This window comes from Oncorhynchus gorbuscha, linkage group LG11, assembly GCF_021184085.1.
Source record: "Oncorhynchus gorbuscha isolate QuinsamMale2020 ecotype Even-year linkage group LG11, OgorEven_v1.0, whole genome shotgun sequence".
In the NCBI taxonomy this organism is placed as follows: domain Eukaryota; kingdom Metazoa; phylum Chordata; class Actinopteri; order Salmoniformes; family Salmonidae; genus Oncorhynchus; species Oncorhynchus gorbuscha.
Window position 1 is genome coordinate 78,453,850 of NC_060183.1, and position 24,476 is coordinate 78,478,325.

At 43.6% G+C, this 24,476-nt stretch overlaps 1 protein-coding gene across 2 annotated transcripts in view; it reads right to left on the reverse strand.

Moving 5' to 3' along the window:
* ror2 (receptor tyrosine kinase-like orphan receptor 2) overlaps positions 1 to 24,476 on the reverse strand; it is a 129,827-nt gene that overhangs the window by 13,775 nt on the left and 91,576 nt on the right. For both annotated transcript variants that reach the window (XM_046290595.1, XM_046290594.1), the window contains exons 3-4: positions 19,580 to 19,867; positions 16,878 to 16,908 (exon numbers count right to left, since the gene is read on the reverse strand). In XM_046290595.1, the coding sequence (XP_046146551.1) occupies positions 16,878 to 16,908; positions 19,580 to 19,867 (319 nt within the window). The remainder of the gene's footprint in view (positions 1 to 16,877; positions 16,909 to 19,579; positions 19,868 to 24,476) is intronic.

Sequence of the window (24,476 nt, forward strand, 5' to 3'; positions counted from 1 at the left end):
GGGGGGTGAGAGGGATTACTTATCCTATCTTAGGTATTCCTTAAAGAGGTGGGGTTTCAGGTGTCTCCGGAAGGTGGTGATTGACTCCGCTGTCCTGGCGTAGTGAGGGAGTTTGTTCCACCATTGGGGGGGCCATGGTGGTCCCATCCCTGACCGCTGGCTACGTCCCTTCCGTCTTCAAGAGAGCGAGAGTTGCACCCCTTCTGAAAAAACCTACACTCGATCCCTCCGATGTCAACAACCACAGACCAGTATCCCTTCTTTCTTTTCTCTCCAAAACTCTTGAACGTGCCGTCCTTGGCCAGCTCTCCCGCTATTTCTCTCAGATTGACCTTCTTGATCCAAATCAGTCAGGTTTCAAGACTAGTCATTCAACTGAGACTGCTCTTCTCTGTATCACGGAGGCGCTCCACACCGCTAAAGCTAACTCTCTCTCCTCTGCTCTCATCCTTCTAGACCTATCGGCTGCCTTTGATACTGTGAACCATCAGATCCTCCTCTCCACCCTCTCCGAGTTGGGCATCTCCGGCACGGCCCACGCTTGGATTGCGTCCTACCTGACAGGTCGCTCCTACCAGGTGGCGTGGCGAGAATCTGTCTCCTCACCACGCGCTCTCACCACTGGTGTCTCCCAGGGCTCTGTTCTAGGCCCTCTCCTATTCTCGCTATACACCAAGTCACTTGGCTCTGTCATAACCTCACATGGTCTCTCCTATCATTGCTATGCAGACGACACACAATTAATCTTCTCCTTTCCCCCTTCTGATGACCAGGTGGCGAATCGCATCTCTGCATGTCTGGCAGACATATCAGTGTGGATGACGGATCACCACCTCAAGCTGAACCTCGGCAAGACGGAGCTGCTCTTCCTCCCGGGGAAGGACTGCCCGTTCCATGATCTCGCCATCACGGTTGACAACTCCATTGTGTCCTCCTCCCAGAGAGCTAAGAACCTTGGCGTGATCCTGGACAACACCCTGTCGTTCTCAACTAACATCAAGGCGGTGGCCCGTTCCTGTAGGTTCATGCTCTACAACATCCGCAGAGTACGACCCTGCCTCACACAGGAAGCGGCGCAGGTCCTAATCCAGGCACTTGTCATCTCCCGTCTGGATTACTGCAACTCGCTGTTGGCTGGGCTCCCTGCCTGTGCCATTAAACCCCTACAACTCATCCAGAACGCCGCAGCCCGTCTGGTGTTCAACCTTCCCAAGTTCTCTCATGTCACCCCGCTCCTCCGCTCTCTCCACTGGCTTCCAGTTGAAGCTCGCATCCGCTACAAGACCATGGTGCTTGCCTACGGAGCTGTGAGGGGAACGGCACCTCAGTACCTCCAGGCTCTGATCAGGCCCTACACCCAAACAAGGGCACTGCGTTCATCCACCTCTGGCCTGCTCGCCTCCCTACCACTGAGGAAGTACAGTTCCCGCTCAGCCCAGTCAAAACTGTTCACTGCTCTGGCCCCCCAATGGTGGAACAAACTCCCTCACGACGCCAGGACAGCGGAGTCAATCACCACCTTCCGGAGACACCTGAAACCCCACCTCTTTAAGGAATACCTAGGATAGGATAAAGTAATCCTTCTCACCCCCCTTTAAGATTTAAATGCACTATTGTAAAGTGACTGTTCCACTGGATGTCATAAGGTGAATGCACCAATTTGTAAGTCGCTCTGGATAAGAGCGTCTGCTAAATGACTTAAATGTAAATGTAATGTAATTATACTTCAGTATTCCATAGTAACATCTGACAAAAATATCTAAAGACACTGAAGCAGCAAACTTTGTGGAAATTAATATTTGTGTCATTCTCAAAACTTTTGGCCACAACTGTATGGTGTTTCCTCTGACACAAAACTATTTTTTGTGGATGGGTATAATAGTAATATTTAAAATTACAAAAATTTGACCATTTGTATTCATTTATTTAAATGTACATCGGGCCGCTTCTGGGGGGGTTCTAGTAAGATGCCGTCAAAGTCGGCTGAATTCCGGCAGACGGAAACGGCCCGGTGTAGACGGAAACGGCCCAGTGTAGACGGAAACGGGGCGGAAACGGCCCGATGTAGACGGAAACGGCCCGATGTAGACGGAAACGGCCAAATGTAGACGGAAACGGCCAAATGTAGACGGAAACGGCCAAATGTAGACGGAAACGGCCAAATGTAGACGGAAACGGCCAAATGTAGACGGAAACGGCCAGATGTAGGCGGAAACGGCCAGATGTAGCGGAAACGGCCAGATGTAGACGGAAACGGCCCGATGTAGACGGAAACGGCCCGATGTAGACGGAAACGGCCCGATGTAGATGGAAACGGCCCGATGTAGATGGAAACGGCCCGATGTACTTGGGCCAATTCTGGGCAGTCATTCATTTTGATTCCAGGCCGAGTCCGACACCCGATTCCGGGCCGATTCAAATCAGTTCCTGCCACCCGGAAGAGGGCCGCTTTTGGGCCGATTCCTCATGGCTGTGTACGCTGATGTACAGGTAGCCTGTGAGCTAAACCAAAGGGAAATGTCTAATGTAATCTTGCCTTGTTTTAAATCTTTTCTCTGAGAACATTAGCATTTTGTGTTTAAATCTGGTTCCAGGTCAGTTAGGTAGCTGCCAGGGCCGACTACAGACTTTAATCCCCAACACAAACAAGCAGTGGGTTCGGTGACAAAACCTGTATGTTCCTGAAACGTGAGACTTACCTTAGGTTTACACATGATCTAGAATGGGTAGGAAGGGTTGCATCATTTTTCTGTATCCCTGAGAAGTTGTGTGACTTTCTGTGCAAATGTCTCTTTTCTGTAACCGGTATATGGAAACACATTGAACTGAGTGTGTAAACTCATTATACAGACTGAAGGTAGGCATATGAGCACTTTGTATAATCTGGTAGGCTGTTTGATTCCTCTGTCTCTGTACAACCCTGTGTGGAGGAACCAGTGAGAGCTGGTCAAACTTTTAGCTTTTTGCCTTTCTCAGTGCAGGAGGTACATAAAACCCTGAAGTCCTTAGATCAGAGAAAGCCTGCAGGTCCCAATCTTCTTGATCCCTGCTTTTTAAAACTGGCAGCTGATTTCATAGCTGAACCACTTACACATCTGTTCAATCTAACCCTGGAATATAATGAAATTCCAAGGATCTGGAAATCAGCATTTGTCCTACCACTTTTAAAAGAGGGAGATCTAAACTCTTTAAAAAAATACAGGTCAATCTCAAAGCTGTCACCCTTAGCAAAAATACTTGAAACCCTTGTTAGTGAAAAGCTAAAATAGTTTTTAAATACTAACTCTATTTGATCAATGTACCAATCGGGCTTCAGGAAGAAGCATAGCACAATTACAGCAGCCATTATATCACTGAAGGCTTGACAAAAAACAGCACTGTCTCACTTTTTATTGATCTCTCTAAGGCTTTTGATACAGTTGATCATGCTATACTGAGGCAGAGATTGTCGAGCGTAGGTCGCATGCAATTGCTTGTTTTGCAAACTATCTGTCTGATAGAACAATTTGATGGGCTGATGTCTGTTAAATTGTCTGTCTTATTCAATATTTATATAAATAATTTAGACAAAAGTTTGCAAAATGTGCAACTTCACTTTTATGCTGATGATACTGTTATTTATAGTTGTGCCTCGTCTCTCACAAAAGCTTTCCAGATATTGCAAACTGCTTTTTATACTGTTCAACGTACCTTGTGTCAATTGAAGCATATCCTCAATACTGACAAAACTAAACAAATGTTTTTTTCTAAAGCAAGAAATAGATCTCTGAACCTTTCCCCTATTACTAACTGTCGGCAATGATATCGATGCTGTTACCTTCATATAGACATCTTGGAATTTTAATTGATGAAGGCCTCTCTTTTAAATAGCATGTTCCACAACTTACAAAAAAAATGTAAGCTGAAGTTGGGATTTTATTTTAGGAATAAGGCCTGTTTTTCTATTGAAGCCAGGAGGCTAGTATCAGCTACATTTATACCTTTACTAAACTATGGGGATATTTTATATATGAATGCTTCCGCTCAGTGTTTGAGATGAATTGACACCCTTTACCATGGAGCACTGAGATTTATTTTAAACTGCAAAACCCTTACGCACCACTACACTTTATATTCCAGGGTTGGCTGGCCTTCCTTAGTCATGCGTAGGCTCAGTCACTGGTATACTTTTATTTATAATGCCATTTTGGGTTTACTACCATTTTTTGGGGCATTTTGATTCTTCAGAAATGTGTTGGGTACTATCTTTGTTCGCAGGACTTTATACTGCATTCTGTTCCAAATGTCCCAACAGAATTTGGTAAAAGGGCTATTATGTACTCTGCTCCATCGACTTGGAATGCCTTAAAAAAAAGTTTTAAAATGGAATAACTTGTTTTTAAATCATTGATGAAGGATTTTGAGGCTGATCCCTCGACCTGTCAATGTTTTTAATTTGCTATTTTAGGATTTCGTTATACTCCTGTGATTTCTATGTTTTTTTTTACTATATTACTTGTAGTTTTTTCATGTTGTCTGTATGTACTTGTGTAATCTTGGCCAGGATAGGCAACTTTCTGAAGAGGGAACGAGAATGCCCCTGTCTGTGTGTGGTGCTCGCGTCTACTTCTTTGTGTAGCAGTTAGCGATAATGTTAACGATTACAGTCTTCTGCTGGAGACGGAAAGGCTTCCCCCCAAAAAAACCTTCTCAATTAAATATTAACTACAAAGTAGCCTATTCTTCCCGAATGATATCATGATTACTTTCATCAATCCAGTGGGTATTCGTTTTGTAAACTAACATCACGTGCGCTAAAAAAACACACCACTAAACAACCTCTTGCTAGGTGGACACTGGAATTACAGGGTAATTACCCAAAAATCTAAAATCTAACTTTTCCCAGACCTCAAAAGGGGTCTCCTGATGTGGTTTAAGCATAGTTATGGATTTACATCCAATTATGTTGTTTTTCTATTTAAAAATGTGTGATTTTGAAATCAAAAACCTGAATAAAAATAAACTATAAAAAAATGTATTTTTCCAGATAATGTGGACTTAATATTTCTGTTTTAATCAAATACAGAAGAACTAACATCAGTGTTAAAATGTAAATACGACTTTAATCAAGAGAATACAGGTTAAATGAAAAAATAGAAATAAAGTTCAATGTTCAAAGTTATTACTTAGAAAATAGTCTTGATCATATAGGCCTAGACCTAGATCATTTCCAAAACAACTAACACACTGTACTCATACATTTTTAATCATTTACATTTTAAAGTCATGCCTTTTCCTACACAATACCACAACAACAACAAAATCCAATCTGGGAGGTAAACACAAATAAGTATTCAATAATTTTGCTGTTAATTTCAAATGCAATAAAGGCATTAGAACATAACCAGAGGCCACCAAAAGAGAGTTCCTTCGGCCCGGGGGCGCCTGGCTGGCTACTTTTTCTATCTGGCTGGCTACTTTTTCTATCTGGCTGGCTACTTTTTCTATCTGGCTGGCTACTCTACTCTATGTATTTGTAGAAAACACTGCTTTGGATGTGCTTGAATCATACTTCCTCACAACAGAGAGTGGGAGAGAGACGGGAAGAACCTTGAATATTCCAAAGCTCCCAATCCTAAAACTCGGCTGCCGCTCACAGACCTCTCAGCTGACAAGGCAGCCCCATATGTATAGAAGACATTGCCCTTAGACACTGATCTTAGGTCAGCTTTGCATCTTTCCCACTAATGGTTAAGGTTAGGATTGGGGAGGGGAAACTGATCCTAGATCTGTACCAGGGAAAACTTCCCCCAGAGCCAGCCCATATGGAAGCAGCAGGAGGAGGGAAGGGAAAAAGAAAGCCGCAGCACTGGGAAGCAAAGCCACAATGACGTATGTCGACTCGCCAAGAGAGACTTCAGCATTCTAGAGTGTCCCGTGATCTGCCCATTCCCAGATTAAAGAAAAGTGGGATCCAAGCAAAGGAAAAGACGTGAGCCAGTGGAGAGGTTTAAGGATTTCAACAACAGTACTGTGGGTTGGGAATCTTCGGATGAAATTCCCCTTATGCAAGACTCTTGTAGGTTACACAGTATTCTTGATACACAGTAGGCTTACCTTCCCCTTTGAGTGCAATGCGTTTGCTTTCCCTAAAGGATCTTGGTGCAGTAGTCAAATAAGAAGTGAGGACATCCTCTTTTCCAAACCCAAGCAAGCAATCCAGAGAACCTGATACTGATCTCTTAACCCGTACCAACACAAACTGTCTGGAGAGCTAGCTCAAGGCTGCGGTTACTGCTCTTAACAACTGAATTCGGATCAGTTCTCTCTAACCCCAGTCTTGAGTTTAAGCAAGATTAACTATAACAACACTGGTCCAAAGCCAGTTGTTAAAAATGTACAATAACTATACACGGCTCTTGAATATCAGATTCATAAAAGACATGTCTTTCCCTAGGAACAGATCTAGGACCAGTTTAATCCTAAAGATGAATCATAACCACAATCCATACAGGACAGAAACTGATCTCAGATCAGTGTCAAGGAGGCAACTTCATCCAACTCCGATTTAAAGGGATTTTGGCACTTAAACCTTTCTTTTACTCACCCAGATTCAGATGTCTCTGCTTGCAGTTTGAAGGAAGTTGAATGTAGCTTCTGGAGCAATTGCTAACTAGCATTAGCGCAATGACTGGAAGTCTACAGGAACAGCTAGCATGCTACTGACACCTAGATATAGATTAGAGAGACTGGTGAGATCTAGTCTAAGGAGATCTGGGGCCGAAGGCTGTGTTTGGGCTTGCCCTGTAATCAGTAGCAGACGACCAGACATCGTAAATCAATCTAGGTTATCTCAGGGAACACAAATCAGAGAGTGCTCATGCCTTGTGTGCATTGTGTACCTCAGTGTGTTTAGTCTTCCTCAGATGATCTATAATCCTCTTCACGGCAGTTATCGTTGACACCTCTGACTGAATCTTTCCCCTATGACCAATAATATTGTAGTGTCGTCATCCGTGGTTGGCTTCAATTGCTCACAAAAAAGCGTCGGATACACGTGAAGTTGTTGTGGATTTGAGAGGTTGAGAGCCAAATTTCAAAACGTCAAAACACAAGAGCAAAAAGCAGTCAATTGCCGTTACACCTCAGAGAAAGGAAACTTCCTTGATTCATAAATAAAAAGGAGAGCCTTTGTAGTTGTCCCTCAACGGAAGAGGGGAAATGCAGGACTAGATGTGGCAGGTGAACTGAAGGCATAATTGCATGTGGCGGGCCAACAAAGGCTACTTTGAAAACAGCCATGGCCCCTGGGGACTTTGTCCAGACTTTGTTCAGCCGTATTGTAAACAAACAAAAAAAGGAGTTAATAGAACCAGACTGCTTGAGAGCACAATGCTGCTGTAAAAGTTCAAAGGTCAGGAGCAACAGTGGTATGACATATTTTCTCCAATTCATGGGTTAAGTTTACAACAGCTTGGATAAATGGATCCTATTTTTTCAGGGCGTTTTTTTTTTGTTGCTTTTTTTGTGTGATTTGTGCTTTTCTCTCTATTCAAACAAATGGGACGTGTGAATGGACATGGTGCAGAGGGTGGCACCTCTAGAAAATGAATGTCTGCACCGTTCACTTCTCGTTTGCTTCAACGTCCTCCAGAGAGGCACGTTGCCAGGAGAGCTGTCAATGCTTTAAGCCCCGCAGTCCTTTCAGCATCAATATCCCATATGGTTACAATTTAACTCCAGTTTGGATCAACTGCGGGGGATTTTTTTGGCCAAAACGCACGTTTGAAGACTGAAGTTTAACAAGAATTACTGTAGCTTCGACTTCCTACTTTCTTACTTCCTTTTGGCCGACGAATGCGTGGTGAAGGTGAAAAATAAATACTTGCGTGAATAAAAGGGAGGAAGGAAAACGTTTCCAACTGGACACAGTCGAAACGCAGCTACGGGAGCTAGAGTGTGTTAAAATGCTTGTGGGCACCGAGGGTCAGATGAGTTTCAGAACGAGAGGGAGGTCACTATAGTTTATAGCTACAGACTCATAGACAAAGGCGTCAAAACCCGAGGGAAGGAACTCTCTAAGGCTACTCTGGCATTGGCATTGTTTATAGACTTATGGCATTGATTTACCTCCATGTTTTTTTTTTACAAATGCAGCTCAAGCATTATTAGCACACATTCCACACAAAAAAGTATTACAACTACATGTGTGTAGTGTACAATTGTGTGGTGTGTGGAAACTGAATTGGATATTTATGCACCAAAAAAAAAAAAAAAAAAAGAGTCATTAACTTCACTTAGCCCTCATTCACATCAGCTGGACTGAAAAACACTGGAATTGTATTTATAGAACATTTTTAAAAAGCCTTCATGTGGTGCGAACAATTTCCAACAGCTTTTGATCTATGAGAGCATCTACTTCTGTAAAGCTGTGCCTTCCTTCTCGACCTCAACTACCTATTATCCTTGTGACTGCACAAAATATATAGAGAGTCTGGAACCGTCTCTATATTTATTCAAGAAGGTTGTGGACAGTAAAATAACTCCATAGCAGCAAAGACGAGTTGCCGGATGGTTTTCGATGTGATTTCAGAAAAGGGGGAGAGACTCAAGAACCTAATTTAAAATCGGCACGATCCGTTGGGCTGTTTTGCTACAATGGGAAACTTTTCCAAACCCCCGATGTTGATTATCTGCAAAGACTGGCTTGATTACTTGGCTTTGTAGTTTGTCCTGCAAAGAAAACGAGACAATACCAAAAGCTGTATCATTTTTTCTCCAAGCCTCCAGTACTCTCCAAACACACAGAGGAAGAGTGAGAGAGGGGTATTGGTATCATAACATTCAAGCTCCAAATAAACTCTTTGTACTGATTATCACAGGAAAAACAGCATAATCTCCGCATCACAAAACACCATTCCAAACCTTCTCCGCTCCACACTGAGAGAAGTGGGTAACATAACGAGCACATAACATGTAAGTTCCAAATATGAAATTCCCTTTGCTGAAACCCAACGTTCAGAAATGCCGTTTGTTTGGGCATTTCACAGGGGGGAGCCAGCCTGAAGGTGTGTGGACAGGGGCGAAGGGGCGAGGGAGAGACAGAGGAGGGTTTGTGTGAGTCCAAGAGAGTGGAGAGAGGGGAAAGCAACCAGGTCAGGCCAGAGGGCCACAGAACACAGAGAACCTGTATAAGGGAAACATTCTACCTGATCAGCATTAAGCTCTGTACACACACACACACACACGTGTAGAAACACACACACACACGCGTGTAGAAACACACACACACAACACAACCATTTTGCAAATGGCAACCTAACTAACACAAACCAGACCCCTTCACCAGAAATCGCAAACCTGGCTAAGAACATTTTTAGAAACAGACAAGTTCTTCAGAAAGTACTTTTGGTTAGGTGACACATTTGGTTTCTGTTTCAAGGTAAAAAATACATATTTTCCACTGTAAGTGAACAATTAATTTATACATCCTATTCTAATTCACATCTATTGTAATAATCAACTCAATTCTTTATCACTAGGTTAAAGGTCACGTTTTCCGTTGGCAGCCAGATGTTCTAAAAGAATCAGTAGTAATTGTCAATCTGTGTATTGGATCAGAGACAGGCTCCTATTGGCCAGGCTGTTCAGCTCTGTAGCCAAATTAGTCTGACACTCTTCAGACGGCTCAAAAACAATGCTGTGAACACACCGGATGAGGGGGAGAAAAGCCTCCAGAGTTCCATTCACTCTATAGGTTTTTTAGAAAAGGTGAGATTCTCTGAGTCAAACAACCTGTCAACAGAGCTAGTATGTGGAGTTGGACTGGGAGTAACAATAACTAAACATAATTTAAAGCACACGGTTGCTGCTAAAAATAATTGTTGGTTTGTTGTCTGGCTTTTGAGAGTGCCCCATACACAGTTCAACTCTTTGTCATAAAGAGCAAAGACTTAAGCTATAGCTTAACTGATCTTAATTTTACTTAAAAACAACACAAGCTTTAGAGTGTGCACACCTGACAAACAACCGCCCCATATCTCCACACGAAGCCCGCTGAGCCAAGTAAGACAAGCCACACATGAATTACACTCACAGAGGGAGGCTGGCACCTCTTTTGAAGCCTGATGAGACGTTTCCTCAGTTCCTCACAACTCCCGGGTTCTCAGCATTGATTGGGCGATGCCAAGTAGCAAGTGACCTATTACAACTCTCCACAAACAAGCATGCTAATTGCTAGGAAGCTCTATAAAGATCTGAGGCCCTCAGCAAGGTAGAGCTCCATTGCGTCCTTGCAGGCTACGAAGAGAAAACTTTGCCTTTGGTGGCAGAGAAACATCATATTTACCTCAGCGGATAGGTGATTATTACCTTCTGAGGTGATATGTGACAGTTTACGACCGTTTCATTTACTTTGGCTGGATTCACCAAGCCATGTAAATGAGTTTTGAAAGCAGATTTCCTCCAGGGAGAAAATTGGGTTTAATGGCGTTACTTGAGGCAATTCGGTATTTACACACAGGCCTCTGGATTAAATTAAAAAGGGTTCATGCAGTGGCCTTTGTGTCAGTAAAGGACAGTGCAAGTAACAAATCAACTTCACCACAAGGTGGCGATAATGAATTAAATAAATGGGAGAGATTTGGTTTACATAGAAGCCGTTAATAACTGCTGTTCACCAAGTTGGAAAAACAAAATCTCGCCAGTGACAAAACAGACAGGAACATCTTCTGTGCCACATGTGAGACTCGGTCTTGGTAATTACATATAAAACTATGAGTGGAAAACTCTGGGCCTTCCTCACTGCTCCACTGGGGTTTATTCTAACCCACACAACACTCTGTCTCCCATGGTGACAAACGGGTGAGAGTGGTTCCCTTCTTTCTCGTTTAATATCTCGGAACACAGGGCATCTCTCCCTCGCTCTGTAAATCAGTATGTGTGGGAGCGGTAACAATCAGCATTACAGAGTTGACTGGGGGGGGCAGAGGGCAGGAGAGTGAGAGAGTACACAGTGGCAGAATACCTGACCACTGTGACTGACCCAGAATTAAAATAAATCTTTGACTATGTACAAAGTCCTCCCACTCCTCTTTCTATTCTGGTTAGCGCCAGTTCACTCTGTTCTGTGAAGTACACAGCGTTGTACGAGATCTTCAGTTTCTTGGCAATTTCTTGCATAGAATAGCCTTCATTTCTAAGAACAAGAATAGACTGATGGCCATTTTGAGCCTGTAATCGAACCCACAGATGCTGAAGCTCCAGATACTCAACTAGTCTAAAGGACAATTTTATTGCTTCTTTAAACAGAACAACAGTTTTCAGCTGTGCTAACATAATTGCTAAAGGGTTTTCTAATGATCAATTAGCCTTTTAAAATGATAAAACTTGGATTAGCTAACACAATGTGCCATTGGAACACAGGAGTGATGGTTGCTGAAAATGTTATGTTATTTTAAAATGGACAAAGAAAATGTGCTTTTCTTTCAAAAACAAGGAAATTTCTAAGTGACCCCAAACTGTTGAATGGTAGTGTATGTTGCCCATGCCAATAAAGCCCATTAAATTATTAAATTATTAAATTGAATTGAAATTGAGAGGAGAGTGAGGAGAAAGGGGTACTCAGAGATACAAAAGCATTGCTCTAGTCTGGTATTTACGACAGAGCACTAATCTACCACCAGTTCTCTGTTTGATTGGGCTAGGGAACCATCGTCACGGAAACAGCCCCCACTATCAGTACTAGCCTGAGAGCCTCTTCTTCTCCCATGAGCCTCCAGAAAGGGACAATGCTCTGGGGGTTCTCCTAGATACAGATAGGATACGCTTCCCCTCCCCCAATCTTAACCATTAGTGGAAAAAATACAAAACTCACCCAAGATCAGCATCTAGGTGCAACTTCAATCATACTACTTTTACTGTGTGACCTCTGTGATAATAATGACTGTCTGAATTTGCAGTTGATCAAAACATTCTTAGCACATAGCTTATTGACTGTATCTCAAATGACATCCTAATTCCCTATATATAGTGCACTACTTTTGACCAGTATGGGCTCTGGTCGAAAGTAGTGCACTAGGATATAGGGTGCCACATTTGGGACAGACAAAACCACAGAAGAATGATTCACTACTCTTGCCTCTTCCTCCAAGTTCTACTTCAAAGGGAATTGTCTTGGTTGGTTATTGCTAAGGTGTTGTTAAAAAGATGAATCATTGCTTAGTCAGAATTCAAGTTTAGGTGAGGAGGGTCACAGTAGGAAGTCCTATTAAGGTAACCACACACTGAATGGAAGGGTGGTAGTTCACTTGGGGGTACAGTAGAGGTGTGTGTGTGTGTGTATATATACAAAATGGACCACGTCAACAGCTCGTACTTCTGAAACAACCAATCCACAACAAGTCACTACCTAGCCTTGTATCATATTATTTTGAGTGTACCCCCCCCCCCCCCATCTCAATCCATCCTGTTCTCTTCAGTAGCCTACTTTGGTTAACATGCTCCATTCAGTGTGCGTGGCTTTCAGAATGGCCCCTCAGACGTAGCGCTATTTATTTGACCTTGGCTAGGAACAATTACGACCCCAAACCGAGGGTGACTGCCAGCTTTCTTAGGGCTCCCTGGGACATTAAACAGGGCCTGTCCAACATTAGAATGAGTCTTTTGTTTCCCAGCTTACGTAAAGGACTCTCTAGTAGGGGTCCCACACTGTTGCACCTACGGAGGTCCGCCACTCCTTTCAGACACCCAACCCCCCCTTGCTTATCGGCCTCAACTTCCAATCATCATCCGCTTTGTTAGGCTTTATTAGGACGCCACAGCAGCCAAGAGCAACAAGTGCTTTTTTTGTGTAACTGGGTGTGTTGGTGTGTGTGTGTTTTGGGGGGCAACTAGCAGTCATGGGGGGGGGGTGCACACACTGCCATGGTCATTGAGCTGGTCTGGTGTTGAAGAAACAGAGTGAGAGGGAGTGTGATTTATATTGGCCAAGCGCTCTGTTGAGTTAGACACGGTCTGCGTAGAGTGTGTGTCTGAGTGGATAGGGTTGGGTGGTGTGAACAGAGCAGAATATAGAGTGCTATACCAAGTCTGACATATTGGTCCAGTGCTAAGCTACGCTAACGCCTCGCGCGTGTCCAAAAACCACTGACTGGATTCCAGAACAAGTCTGCCCTTTATAATAGCCATAATAACACGTGGGTTTTATATACAGTTGAAGTCAGAAGTTTACATATACCTTAGCCAAATAGTTTTAACTTGGGTCAAACGTTTTGGGTAGCCTTCCACAAGCTTCCCACAATAAGTTGGGTGAATTTTGGCCCATTCCTCCTGACAGAGCTGGTGTAACTGAGTCAGGTTTGTAGGCCTCCTTGCTCGTACACGCTTTTTAATTTCTGCCCACAAATTTTCTATGGGATTGAGGTCAGGGCTTTGTGATGGCCACTCCAATACCTTGACTTTGTTGTCCTTAAGCCATTTTGCCACAACTTTGGAAGTATGCTTGGGGTCAATGTCCATTTGGAAGACCCATTTGCGACCAAGCTTTAACTTCATGACTGATGTCTTGAGATGTTGCTTCAATATAACCACATAATTTTCCTACCTCATGATGCCATCTATTTTGTGAAGTGCACCAGTCCCTCCTGCAGCAAAGCATCCCCACAACATGATGCTGCCACCCCCGTGCTTCATGGTTGGGATGGTGTTCTTCAGCTTGCAAGTCTCCCCCTTTTTCTCCAAACATAACGATGTACATTATTGGCAAACAGTTTTATTTTTGATTCATCAGACCAGAGGATATTTCTCCAAAAAGTACGATCTTTGTCCGCATGTGCAGTTGCAAACCGTAGTCTGGCTTTTTTTATGGCGGTTTTGGAGCAGTGGCTTCTTCCTTTCTTAGCGGCCTTTCAAGTTATGTTGATATAGGACTCGTTTTACTGTGGATATAGATACTTTTGTACCGGTTTCCTCCAGCATCTTAACAAGGTCCTTTGCTGTTGTTCTGGGATTAATTTGCACTTTTCGCACCAAAGTACGTTCATCTCTAGGAGACAGAACGCATCTCCTTCCTGAGCGGTATGATGGCTGCGTGGTCCCATGGTGTTTATACTTGCGTACTATTGTTTGTACAGATGAACGTGGTACCTTCAGGTGTTTGAGAATTGCTCCCAAGGATGAATTCCTTTTCTGAGGTCTTGGCTGACTTCTTTCGATTTTCCCATGATGTCAAGCAAAGAGGCACAAGAGTTTGAAAGTAGGCCTTGAAATACATCCACAAGTGCACCTCCAATTGACTCAAATTATGTCAATTAGCCTATCAGAAGCTTCTAAAGCCATGACATCATTTTCTGGAGTTTTCCAAGCTGTTTAAAAGCACAGTCAACTTAGTGTATGTACATTTCTGACCCACTAGAATTGTGATACAGTGAATTATAAGTGAAATAATCTGTCTGTAAACAATTGTTGGAAAAATTACTTGTGTCATGCACAACAGACTTGCCAAAACTATAGTTTGTTAAGAAGAAATTTGGAGTGGTTGAAAAATAAGTTTTAATGACTCCAATCTAAGTGCATGTAAACTTCCGACTTCAACTGTAAGCCTAGTGCTTTTCAATGACCCAAAGTCACTTAAAGCTAGGCTAGCAATGAAGCTAGGCTAGCAATAGACACGACGACTGGTTAGCATCCTGCATTTGACAAAACTGCTAATTACATTGTTAACCTACTGATGATATAATTTGTTCTGACTGATATTCCAAAAACAACTGGTCACAATATATAGACTATGAATCAGCCAGTGTTGTTTTCGAGACAACCTAAAGCAAGACCGATTCAACACTAAGACCGGAGCTAATCAAGTCAGAGTCAAGAATATGGAGACTATGAATCAGCATTCTTTCCAGTTTTGGACCAACCTCGATGAAAACCGCTAGTGTCTGACTCAGTGAAGGAATCTATTCCCTGCTCTGTCTATAACACATTCACGTCAGGAGAGCTTCAAAAGGGAAGGAGAAGCTGCAGGAGCCTCTGTTCTCCAATGAGTTCATATTCTGCTTCGATGCATCTTCTGGTCAATGACATGTTGTTAGACTATGTATTGATAATTGCGTAAACCCAAACTGATGTGAAAATCACGAGATAGATAGTGAACATGTGCATGCCTGCATTTGAGTGTGTTTTTGGGTGCAAGTGAGGTCACATGTACACACAGCGCCAGTCAAACGTTTGGGCACGCCTCCTCATTCAAGGGTTTTCCTTTATTTGTTACTAATTTCTACATTGTAGAATAATAGTGAAGACATCAAAACTATGAAATTACACACATCATGTGTAACACAAAAAGTGTTAAACAACCCCAAAAATATGTTATATTTGAGATTCTTCAAAATAGCAACCGTTGACAGCTTTGCACTCTTGGGTTAGGGTTACCTGGAATGCATTTAAATTAACACGTGTGCCTTGTTAAAAGTACATTTGTGGCATTTCTTTCCTTCTTAATGCATTCGAGCCAATCAGTTGTGTTGTGACAAAGTAGGAGTGGGTATACAGAAGATAGCCCTATTTGGTAAAAGACCAAGTCCATATTATGGCAAGAACAGCTCAAATAAGCAAAGAGAAACAACAGTCCATCATTACTTTAAGACTTGAAGGTCAGTCAATCCGGAACATTTCAAGAACTTTCAAAGTATCTTCAAGTGCAGTCCCAAAAACCATCAAGTGCTATGATGAAACTGGCTCTCATGAGGACCGCCACAGGAAAGGAAGACCCAGAGATACCTCTACTGCAGAGGACAAGTTAGTTAGAATTAACTGCACCTCAAATTGCAGCCCAAATAAATGTTTCACAGAGTTCAAATAACAGACAGATCTAAACATCCACTGTTCAGAGGAGACTGCGTGAATCAGTCCTTCATTACATTTACATTTAAGTCATTTAGCAGACGCTCTTATCCAGAGCGACTTACAATGGTCGAATTGCTGCAAAGAAACCACTACTAAAGGACACCAATAAGAAGAAGGGACTTGCTTGGGCCAAGAAACACAAGCAATGGACATTAGACCGGTGGAAATCTGTCTTTTGGTCTGATTTTTGGTTACAACCGCCGCGTCTTTGTGAGACGCAGAGTATGTGAATGGATGATCTCCGCAAGTGTGGTTCCCACTATGAAGCATGGAGGAGGAGGTGTGTTGGTGCTTTGCTTGTGACACTGTCTGTGATTTAATATTAATTCAAGGCACACTTAACCAGCATGGCTATGACAGCATTATGCAGCGATACACCATCCCATCTGTTTTGCACTTAGTGGGACTATCATTTGTTTTTCATGGAGTGCTGTTTCAGATGACCCGGCCTCCACAATCACACAGCCTCAACCCAGGAAACATTCCAGGTGAAGCTGGTTGAGAGAATGCCAAGATTGACCTCAACCCAATTGAGATGGTTTGGGATGAGTTGAACAGCAGAGTGAAGGGAAAGCAGCCAACAAGTGCTCAGCATATGTGGAAACTCCTTCAAGACTATTGGAAAAACATTCCAGGTGAAGCTGGTCGAGAGAATGCAAAGATTGTGCAATGCTGTCATCAAGGCAAAGGGTGGCTACTTGAAATAATCTAAAATATACAGTATATTGATTTGTTTCACACTTTTTTGGTTACGACATGATTCCATGTGTTATTTCATAGTTTTAATGTCTTCATTAATGTTTTATAATGTAGAAAATAGTACAAATTAAGAAAAACCCTTGACTGAGTAGGTGTGTCCAAACTTTTGACACACACACACACACACACACACACACACACACACACACACACACACACACACACACACACACACACACACACACACACACACACACACACACACACACACACACACACACAGTAGAATTACTTACGCTTCATTTGGCTCGTGTGTTGGTGACTGCCCTGTAGAGAACAAGAAAACAGGAGTGTGAAAATGGAGCAATATGCGATTGCCTTTTGTCAAGCCACATCAGACGCTATCCCATTTCACTTTCGGTATTACAATCGTAGGTCAACGTCAAAGGCTGAGGATTCAGAAAGGGCTTTAGTATCACTGAGGGAAGTTAACACCCAGTTTGTATTTTTGGCCTTGGTTTACCTCCATAAATCACCAGTTTGTATTTTTGGCCTTGGTTTACCTCCATAAATCACCAGTTTGTGTTTTTGGCCTTGGTTTACCTCCATAAATCACCCGTTTGTGTTTTTGGCCTTGGTTTACCTCCATAAATCACCAGTTTGTGTTTTTGGCCTTGGTTTACCTCCATAAATGTCCAGTTTTTGTTTTTGGCCTTGGTTTACCTCCATAAATCACCAGTTTGTGTTTTTGGCCTTGGTTTACCTCCAAACATCATCAGTTTGTGACAGGGAGTGTAGCTAGTAGTTGATGTTCAACAATGCCGAGCATCTAAAAATCAGTGATTTCAATTATGACTCTTGTAATTACAAGTCTACAACATGACCCAAAGCATCCTGTCACGGCTCCTCTTCCTGTTCGGGCGGCGTTCGGCGGTCGTCGTCACCGGTCTACTAGCTGACACCGATCCCCTTTTCCATTTTCTGTTAGTTTTGTCTTATTGGTTACACCTGTTTCTTGCTTGGGTTTTGGTTAGGGATATTTAAGCCGGTTATGCCCACATGCTTTTGTGTGGGCTTGTTCCTCTGTTGGTTTGTGGATGTGCATTTGTATTGTATTTTCTCCAGTCCGTTTCATGCGCCTAGTGTTTTGAGCGTGACCGTTTTATGCGCTTAGTGTTCTGGGCGTGACCGTTTTTGTACCGGAATAAATACGATTGTCCGAACCCTCTGCTCTCCGCGCCAGACTCCAAACCCACTACTCCTAGAAGACCTGACAGAAGCCCTCACCATTACATGGAGTCAGCAGGAGCAGCGGCCACTCCTCTTCCATCTATGGAGGAACGCGTCCTCCATCATACGGCCATCCTCCATCGTATCAGCAATGGACCAAATGATGGAGAGAATGGACCAATGGGAGAGGAGTGGTCTCCCTACCTCGCCGCCAGCACCACCTTCGACGACTCAACCCACTCCTCCGGCGGCATCCGGCCCCAGCGCACTTCGTCTCGTGCCCCTCAAGGGAGTATGATGGAGCAGCGGCAGGTGCCAGGGATTTTTGCTCCAGCTCGAGCTATACCTGGCTACCGTTCGGCCGACTCCCTCGGGTGAAGAGAGTGTGAGCGTCCTCGTCTCCTGCCTGACGGGCAGAGCCCTGGAGTGGGCCAACGCAGTTTGGAATAGCCCAGACTCTGCAAGGGACCACTACCTAGAGTTCACCTGCCATTTCCGGGCCGTGTTCGACCACCCTCCAGAGGGCCGAGCGGCGGGTGAACAGCTGTTCCACCTTAGACGAGGAGCGCGCAGGACTTCACGCTGGAGTTCCGGGCATTGGCCGCTGGGGCGGGGTGGAATGACACTGGTGTAGCCTCCAGGAGGACGTCCGCAGGGAGCTAGCTTGTTGGGACACCACTCTCTCCCTCGATGAGCTCATAGACATGTCGATCCGACTGGACAATCTGCTAGCTTCCCGGACTGTCGGGGTCCTGTTTTTGGGCTGGTCCGTTTTATGCGCCAAGTGTTTTGGGCGTGACCCTTTTTGTACCGGAATAAATACGATTGTCCGAACCCTCTGCTCTCTGCGCCTGACTCCAAACCCACTACTCCTAGAAGACCTGCCACATCCTGATCATACACCACTATACATGCATGTCCTGGGAGAAACGGGAATGATAAATTGCTAGTGGCATGAGTTTAGAAATAAAAATCCCACTGGTGACATAACAGACCTTCTCCCTCTGAGGAAATATCTACTTCTGTTTTCAATAGCAGCTTTGGTAAAACGTTCACTTACTAAAAGCACTAACATTATTGTACTGAGATGACTATGCGTGGGGGAAGCTAGCGCTACAATTTTAGCCGGCTATTGCACTAAAACTGTCAGCGGCGTGGGTCTTTAAAAACGAGTTTATCTAGAATCACATAAAAGCAGTTGAAAACATTTGGAGAGCAGAAACACTGGGGAAACTGTTTCAGTGCTCGGCTAGATTTAGGAATGGTCGTTTTTACGTTAGGGAGGTGGGAGAGGTATACTAGTGCTCTTCAATAAATCTTAGAGTAGTGTCAGGAGTAGGAGGTTGTACATATGGCCCCTTGTCTAGTGTCGCTCCAGTTCATTTAGATCAATGCCACATAATAACCCTCCAAAATAACTGGCCAGAACAGGAATAGGGCTATAATCACTACTTGGCTGAATTAATCGATTGTGACTTATGAGTAGTGAACAGAAAGTCCAATTACCAAAAATGTGCAGTTTGCCTTGTCCAGGAGTAGCTGTGAATGCTGGGTTTATTTATTGAGTAAGTGAGTGGTTTCTGAAACCATGTATCCCACGGTAGGTTTTAACAACCATCTCTGTATCGCTCTCCTTTTTCGCCCTGCCCTCTCGCTCTTTCTGTTAAAGTATGAGAGGGAAAGAAAGACAGATACTGGGGAAAAAGAAAAAGTGAAAGAGCAAGAGAAAGAAGGTGACACAAAGCCCACAAGCCCAACCTCTCCTTACCCAGTTTCACATAGAGCACGCCAGTGCCAGAGATCACCTTGACCGGGTTGGAAGCCACGCACTGGTAGTAGCCTGTGTCCGTGGTGTCCAGGTCCGTGATGCGCAGCTTGGAGCCCGCATCGGTTTTGCGGATGGAGATGCGTCCTTGCTCCTGGACCACGGGCGCGTCATTCTTCAGCCAGCGGATGGTGGGCCGTGGATTTCCCGTCACCTTGCAGTGCAGCGTGGCCGCCTGGCCCTGCACGATGGTGATATTGTTCACCGGCTCCTGGAACTCCAGGAAGTAACCTAGGAGAGAGGTCACGGGTTAGGTTGAAGGTTAGGGGTTAGAGGGCTAGGATAAATATCAATGAAGGATGGAATGTTGGGGTGAAGACCTCTACGTTCTCTTGTCCTGGTTGGTCTTTGGCAGAGTTTTTCTGCCCTTCTCACACTGTTGTGCCGACTCGAACAGCCCTCTACTGGCTTGGATGTTTTGTTTTCACTTTGCCGTTTCTAATATAGTTCCAGTAGCTATGGTGGATGTGTAACTAACCAGGCCAGTACAGTACAGCTCAGCATGGCTTGGCTCACTAGTGTGAAAAAGGTACAGAGGCCTATGATAGAAATGAGGCAACATACAGCACTATGTTGAATCAATGGGAATGAATTCCAAAATCATATTCTGAAGCTCCAAGGCCTGTCCTGTTAATTACTGCAGTGTTGCAGAGAGAAACACCCATTCCCTTCTACTGATATCACTTATTAGGTGGACACATGATCTCAACGGCTACAATAAGGAACTCGCTAGTGGAAGCCTTAATGAGTGAGGGACTGATCCTTTTCTTTTCATCCAAGTGTGTGTCCCAAATGGCACCCTATTTCCCTACGTAGTGCACTACTTTTGATCAGAGATCTATGGGCCTGGGTCAAAAGAAGTGCACTATGTAGGGAATAGGGTGCCATTTGGGACACATTGCCCGTTTCCTGTCTGGAAGAGAGGAGAGTTAGAGCCAAACAATCGTGCTCCCCCATCTCCTCCCACTTCCTGTGCAATGGAGGTTGAGTACTTCCTGCATCCCTCTCTTTCTTTCTCATTCTGTCTTCATGCCTCCTTCCCCCCAGATGCCTATTTTTAGAACACAAGGCCCGCACTGAGAAAAATATATCTATATGCCAACCGTGTCTAATTTATCATAACCATGACAGATAACAAATTCTGATTGCTAAATTGCCGCATATATATATATATATATATATATATAACCTCTGCAGCAACCTCTGCAGCAACCTCTGCAGCAACCTCTGCAGCAACCTCTGCAGCAACCTCTGCAGCAACCTCTGCAGCAACCTCTGCAGCAACCTCTGCAGCAACCTCTGCAGCAACCTCTGCAGCAACCTCTGCAGCAACCTCTGCAGCAACCTCTGCAGCAACCTCTGCAGCAACCTCTGCAGCAACCTCTGCAGCAACCTCTGCAGTAACCTCTGCAGTAACCTCTGCAGTAACCTCTGCAGTAACCTCAACAGTAACCTCAACAGTGGCGGCTTGTAGAAGCCTATGGCATAGCCTTGTTTTGTTAATTTAGCAGACAAGACACTCCTATTTTACAAGCCCTTATCACAGTCAAGACGCTCCTATTTTACAAGCCCTTATCACAGTCAAGACACACATATTTTACAAGCCCTTATCACAGTCAAGACGCTCCTATTTTACAAGCCCTTATCACAGTCAAGACGCTCCTATTTTACAAGCCCTTATCACAGTCAAGACACACATATTTTACAAGCCCTTATCACAGTCAAGACGCTCCTATTTTACAAGCCCTTATCACAGTCAAGACGCTCCTATTTTACAAGCCCTTATCACAGTCAAGACACACATATTTTATAGTTTAAAAAAAAGAATAAATCATGAGGTAATATAACAGAATAAAATACAACAGAATATTTTTTATTTTATTTTTTACAAATGATTTTAAAAAAGAGGCCAAGTGAAGCGCATCTCGTGCCAAGAACAGTTATTCTCAAAGAGAGTTCATTTGAAAAACAAATCTGGGTTACAAACCAAAATCAGTCTTCTTTTCAATATACAGATGTTTGATTTAGTTCATTCTGCCTGTTCTTTGGGATTTTCAAAATGGATGAACAATTCCACACGGAGCATTGCATGGTGATGAATTACAGCCAAAACATCTATTTGGTGAGTAGGCATATGCGTCATAATTCTGATGAAAATACGCTCTGTCTTTATCAAATTAATGGTTTTTGCATATTTTCAATGTGGAACGTGTCTAAGTTTAGGGGAGTTATAGCCTAGGCTAACCAATTCTAAATGGCACTAGGAGTTTGCAAAGTTATTTGAAAACATATTTTCCTACTTCAATCAACCAGCTCATTATGAATTTGTGATAAAACAGTCGTCATGTGACAAGGAATGTAGCTTGTGTATCTCATGAGTTAGGTATGTTTTTAATAGGTGTTTATCTCTGTAGGCCTAACGGGAGCATCCAGTCTGATGTGCGTGTGTGTGCGTGCGCGTGTGCGTGTGCGTGTGTGTGTGTGAGTGTGTGTGTGTGCGTGTGTGTGTGAAGTGACCGGAACACAATTCAGTGAATGAGATGGAGGAGAAAGGGAATTTAGGGAGAAGAACAGTGTGATGCTTGGGTTAGTTTATTCTTTGTTGTACCCTACAAACACAGATGTACAACTGGAACACTAGAGTAAATTAACGTGGTCTTCAAGACAAAATATCACTTGCCCGTTCGGGCAGTTCACAAAGTATATTCTACCACAAAGTGGTACAGTATAAAATGGATCTCTGATTAAAGATGACGTTTTATTTAAATAGGCAAGTCAGTTGAGAACAAATTCTTATTTACATTGACAACCTACCCCAGACAACGCTGGGCCCATTGTGCACCACCCTATGGGATTCCCAATCACAGCCGGATGCGATTCAACCTGGATTCGAACCAGGGACAGTAGTGACGCCTCTTGCACTGAGATGCAGTGCCTTAGACCGCTACGCCAGTCAGTTGACGTCCATTAGAGTACTCCATTACTTATGCCCATCCCTACACGCAACCTTGTGGTGGTCGCCACATCTAGTTTACGTAACATTGACTCTTCAACAAAACAAACATGTCACTTTCTCTCGACAGAGACTGAAGGAGTAGGGTGGGAGAGGGAAGGAGGGAGACCTCTTTTTCCCTCTACTGCTCACAACGAGGTGAGAGGAGATGAGGTGAGGAATGCCGCAGGCAATGAACTCTCTCTTGAAATAGAGGGCCTGGGAGGAAGGAAAGGACAGAGTGAGCATGAGAAAAAGCAGGAGAAAGAGTGAGAGAAAGAGTGAGAGTAAGAGGGAGAATGAGAGAGAATAAAGAGGGAGAAAAGAGAAAGAGAGAATAAAGAGAAATTGAGAGAGAGAAGAGAGAATAAAGAGAAAGAAGAGAGAACAAAGAGAAGGAGAATAAAGAGAAAGAGAATACAGAGGAAGGGAGAGAGAGAATAAAGAGAAAGGGAGAGAGAGAATAAAGAGAATAAAGTGAAGGGAAGAGAGGGAAAGAGAAAGGGAGAGAGAGAAAGAGAGAGAATAAAGAGAAAGAGAGAGAGAATAAAGAGAAAGGGAGAGAGAGAAAGAGAGAGGGAATAAAGAGAAAGGGAGAGAGCGAAAGAGAGAGAGAATAAAGAGAAAGGGAGAGAGAGAAAGAGAGAGAGAATAAAGAGAAAGGGAGAGAGAGAGAGAGAAAGGGAGAGAGAATAAAGAGAAAGGGAGAGAGAGAGAGAGAGAGAGAGAGAGAGAGAGAGAGAGAGAGAGAGAGAGAGAGAGAGAGAGAGAGAGAGAGAGAGAGAGAGAGAGAAAGGGAGAGAGAGAGAGAAAGGGAGAGAGAGAGAAAGGGAGAGAGAGAGAAAGGGAGAGAGAGAAGAGAGAATAAAGAGAAAGGGAGAGAATAAAGAGAAAGGGAGAGAGAGAGAGAATAAAGAGAAAGGGAGAGAGAGAGAGAATAAAGAGAAAGGGGAGAGAGAGAGAATAAAGAGAAAGGGAGAGAGAGAGAGAATAAAGAGAAAGGGAGAGAGAGAGAATAAAGAGAAAGGGAGAGAGAGAGAATAAAGAGAAAGGGAGAGAGAGAGAATAAAGAGAAAGGGAGAGAGAGAGAATAAAGAGAAAGGGAGAGAGAATAAAGAGAAAGGGAGAGAGAATAAAGAGAAAGGGAGAGAGAGAATAAAGAGAAAGGGAGAGAGAGAATAAAGAGAAAGGGAGAGAGAGAATAAAGAGAAAGGGAGAGAGCGAAAGAGGAAGGGAGAGAGAGAAAGAATAAAGAGGAAGGGAGAGAGAGAGAGAAAGGGAGAGAAAGAGAGAATAAGGAGAAAGAGAGAGAAGAAAGAGAAAGAGAGAGAATAAGGAGAAAGGGAGAGCGAGAAAGGGAGAGAGAGAAAGAGAAAGGGAGAGAGAGAAAGAGAAAGGGAGAGAGAGAGAAAGGGAGAAAGAGAACGGGAGAGAGAGAAAGAGAAAGGGAGAGAGAGAAAGAGAGAGAATAAAGAGAAAGGGAGAGAGAGAGAAAGGGAGAAAGAGAACGGGAGAGAGAGAAAGAGAACGGGAGGGAGAGAAAGAGAAAGGGAGAGAGAGAAAGAGAAAGAGAGAGAAAGAGAAAGGGAGGGAGAGAAAGAGAGGGAGAGAAAGAGAGGGAGAGAAAGAGAAAGAGAAAGGGAGAGAGAGAAAGAGAGAGAGAGAAAGAGAAAGAGAGAGAGAGAGAAAGAGAGGAAGAGAAAGGGAGAGAGAGAAAGAGAAAGGGAGGGAGAGAAAGGGAGAGAGATAAAGGGAGAAAGAGAAAGAATAAAGAGAAAGGGAGAGAGAGAAAGAAAGAATAAAGAAAGGGAGAGAGAAAGAGAGAGAGGAGAGAGAGAGAAAGAGAAA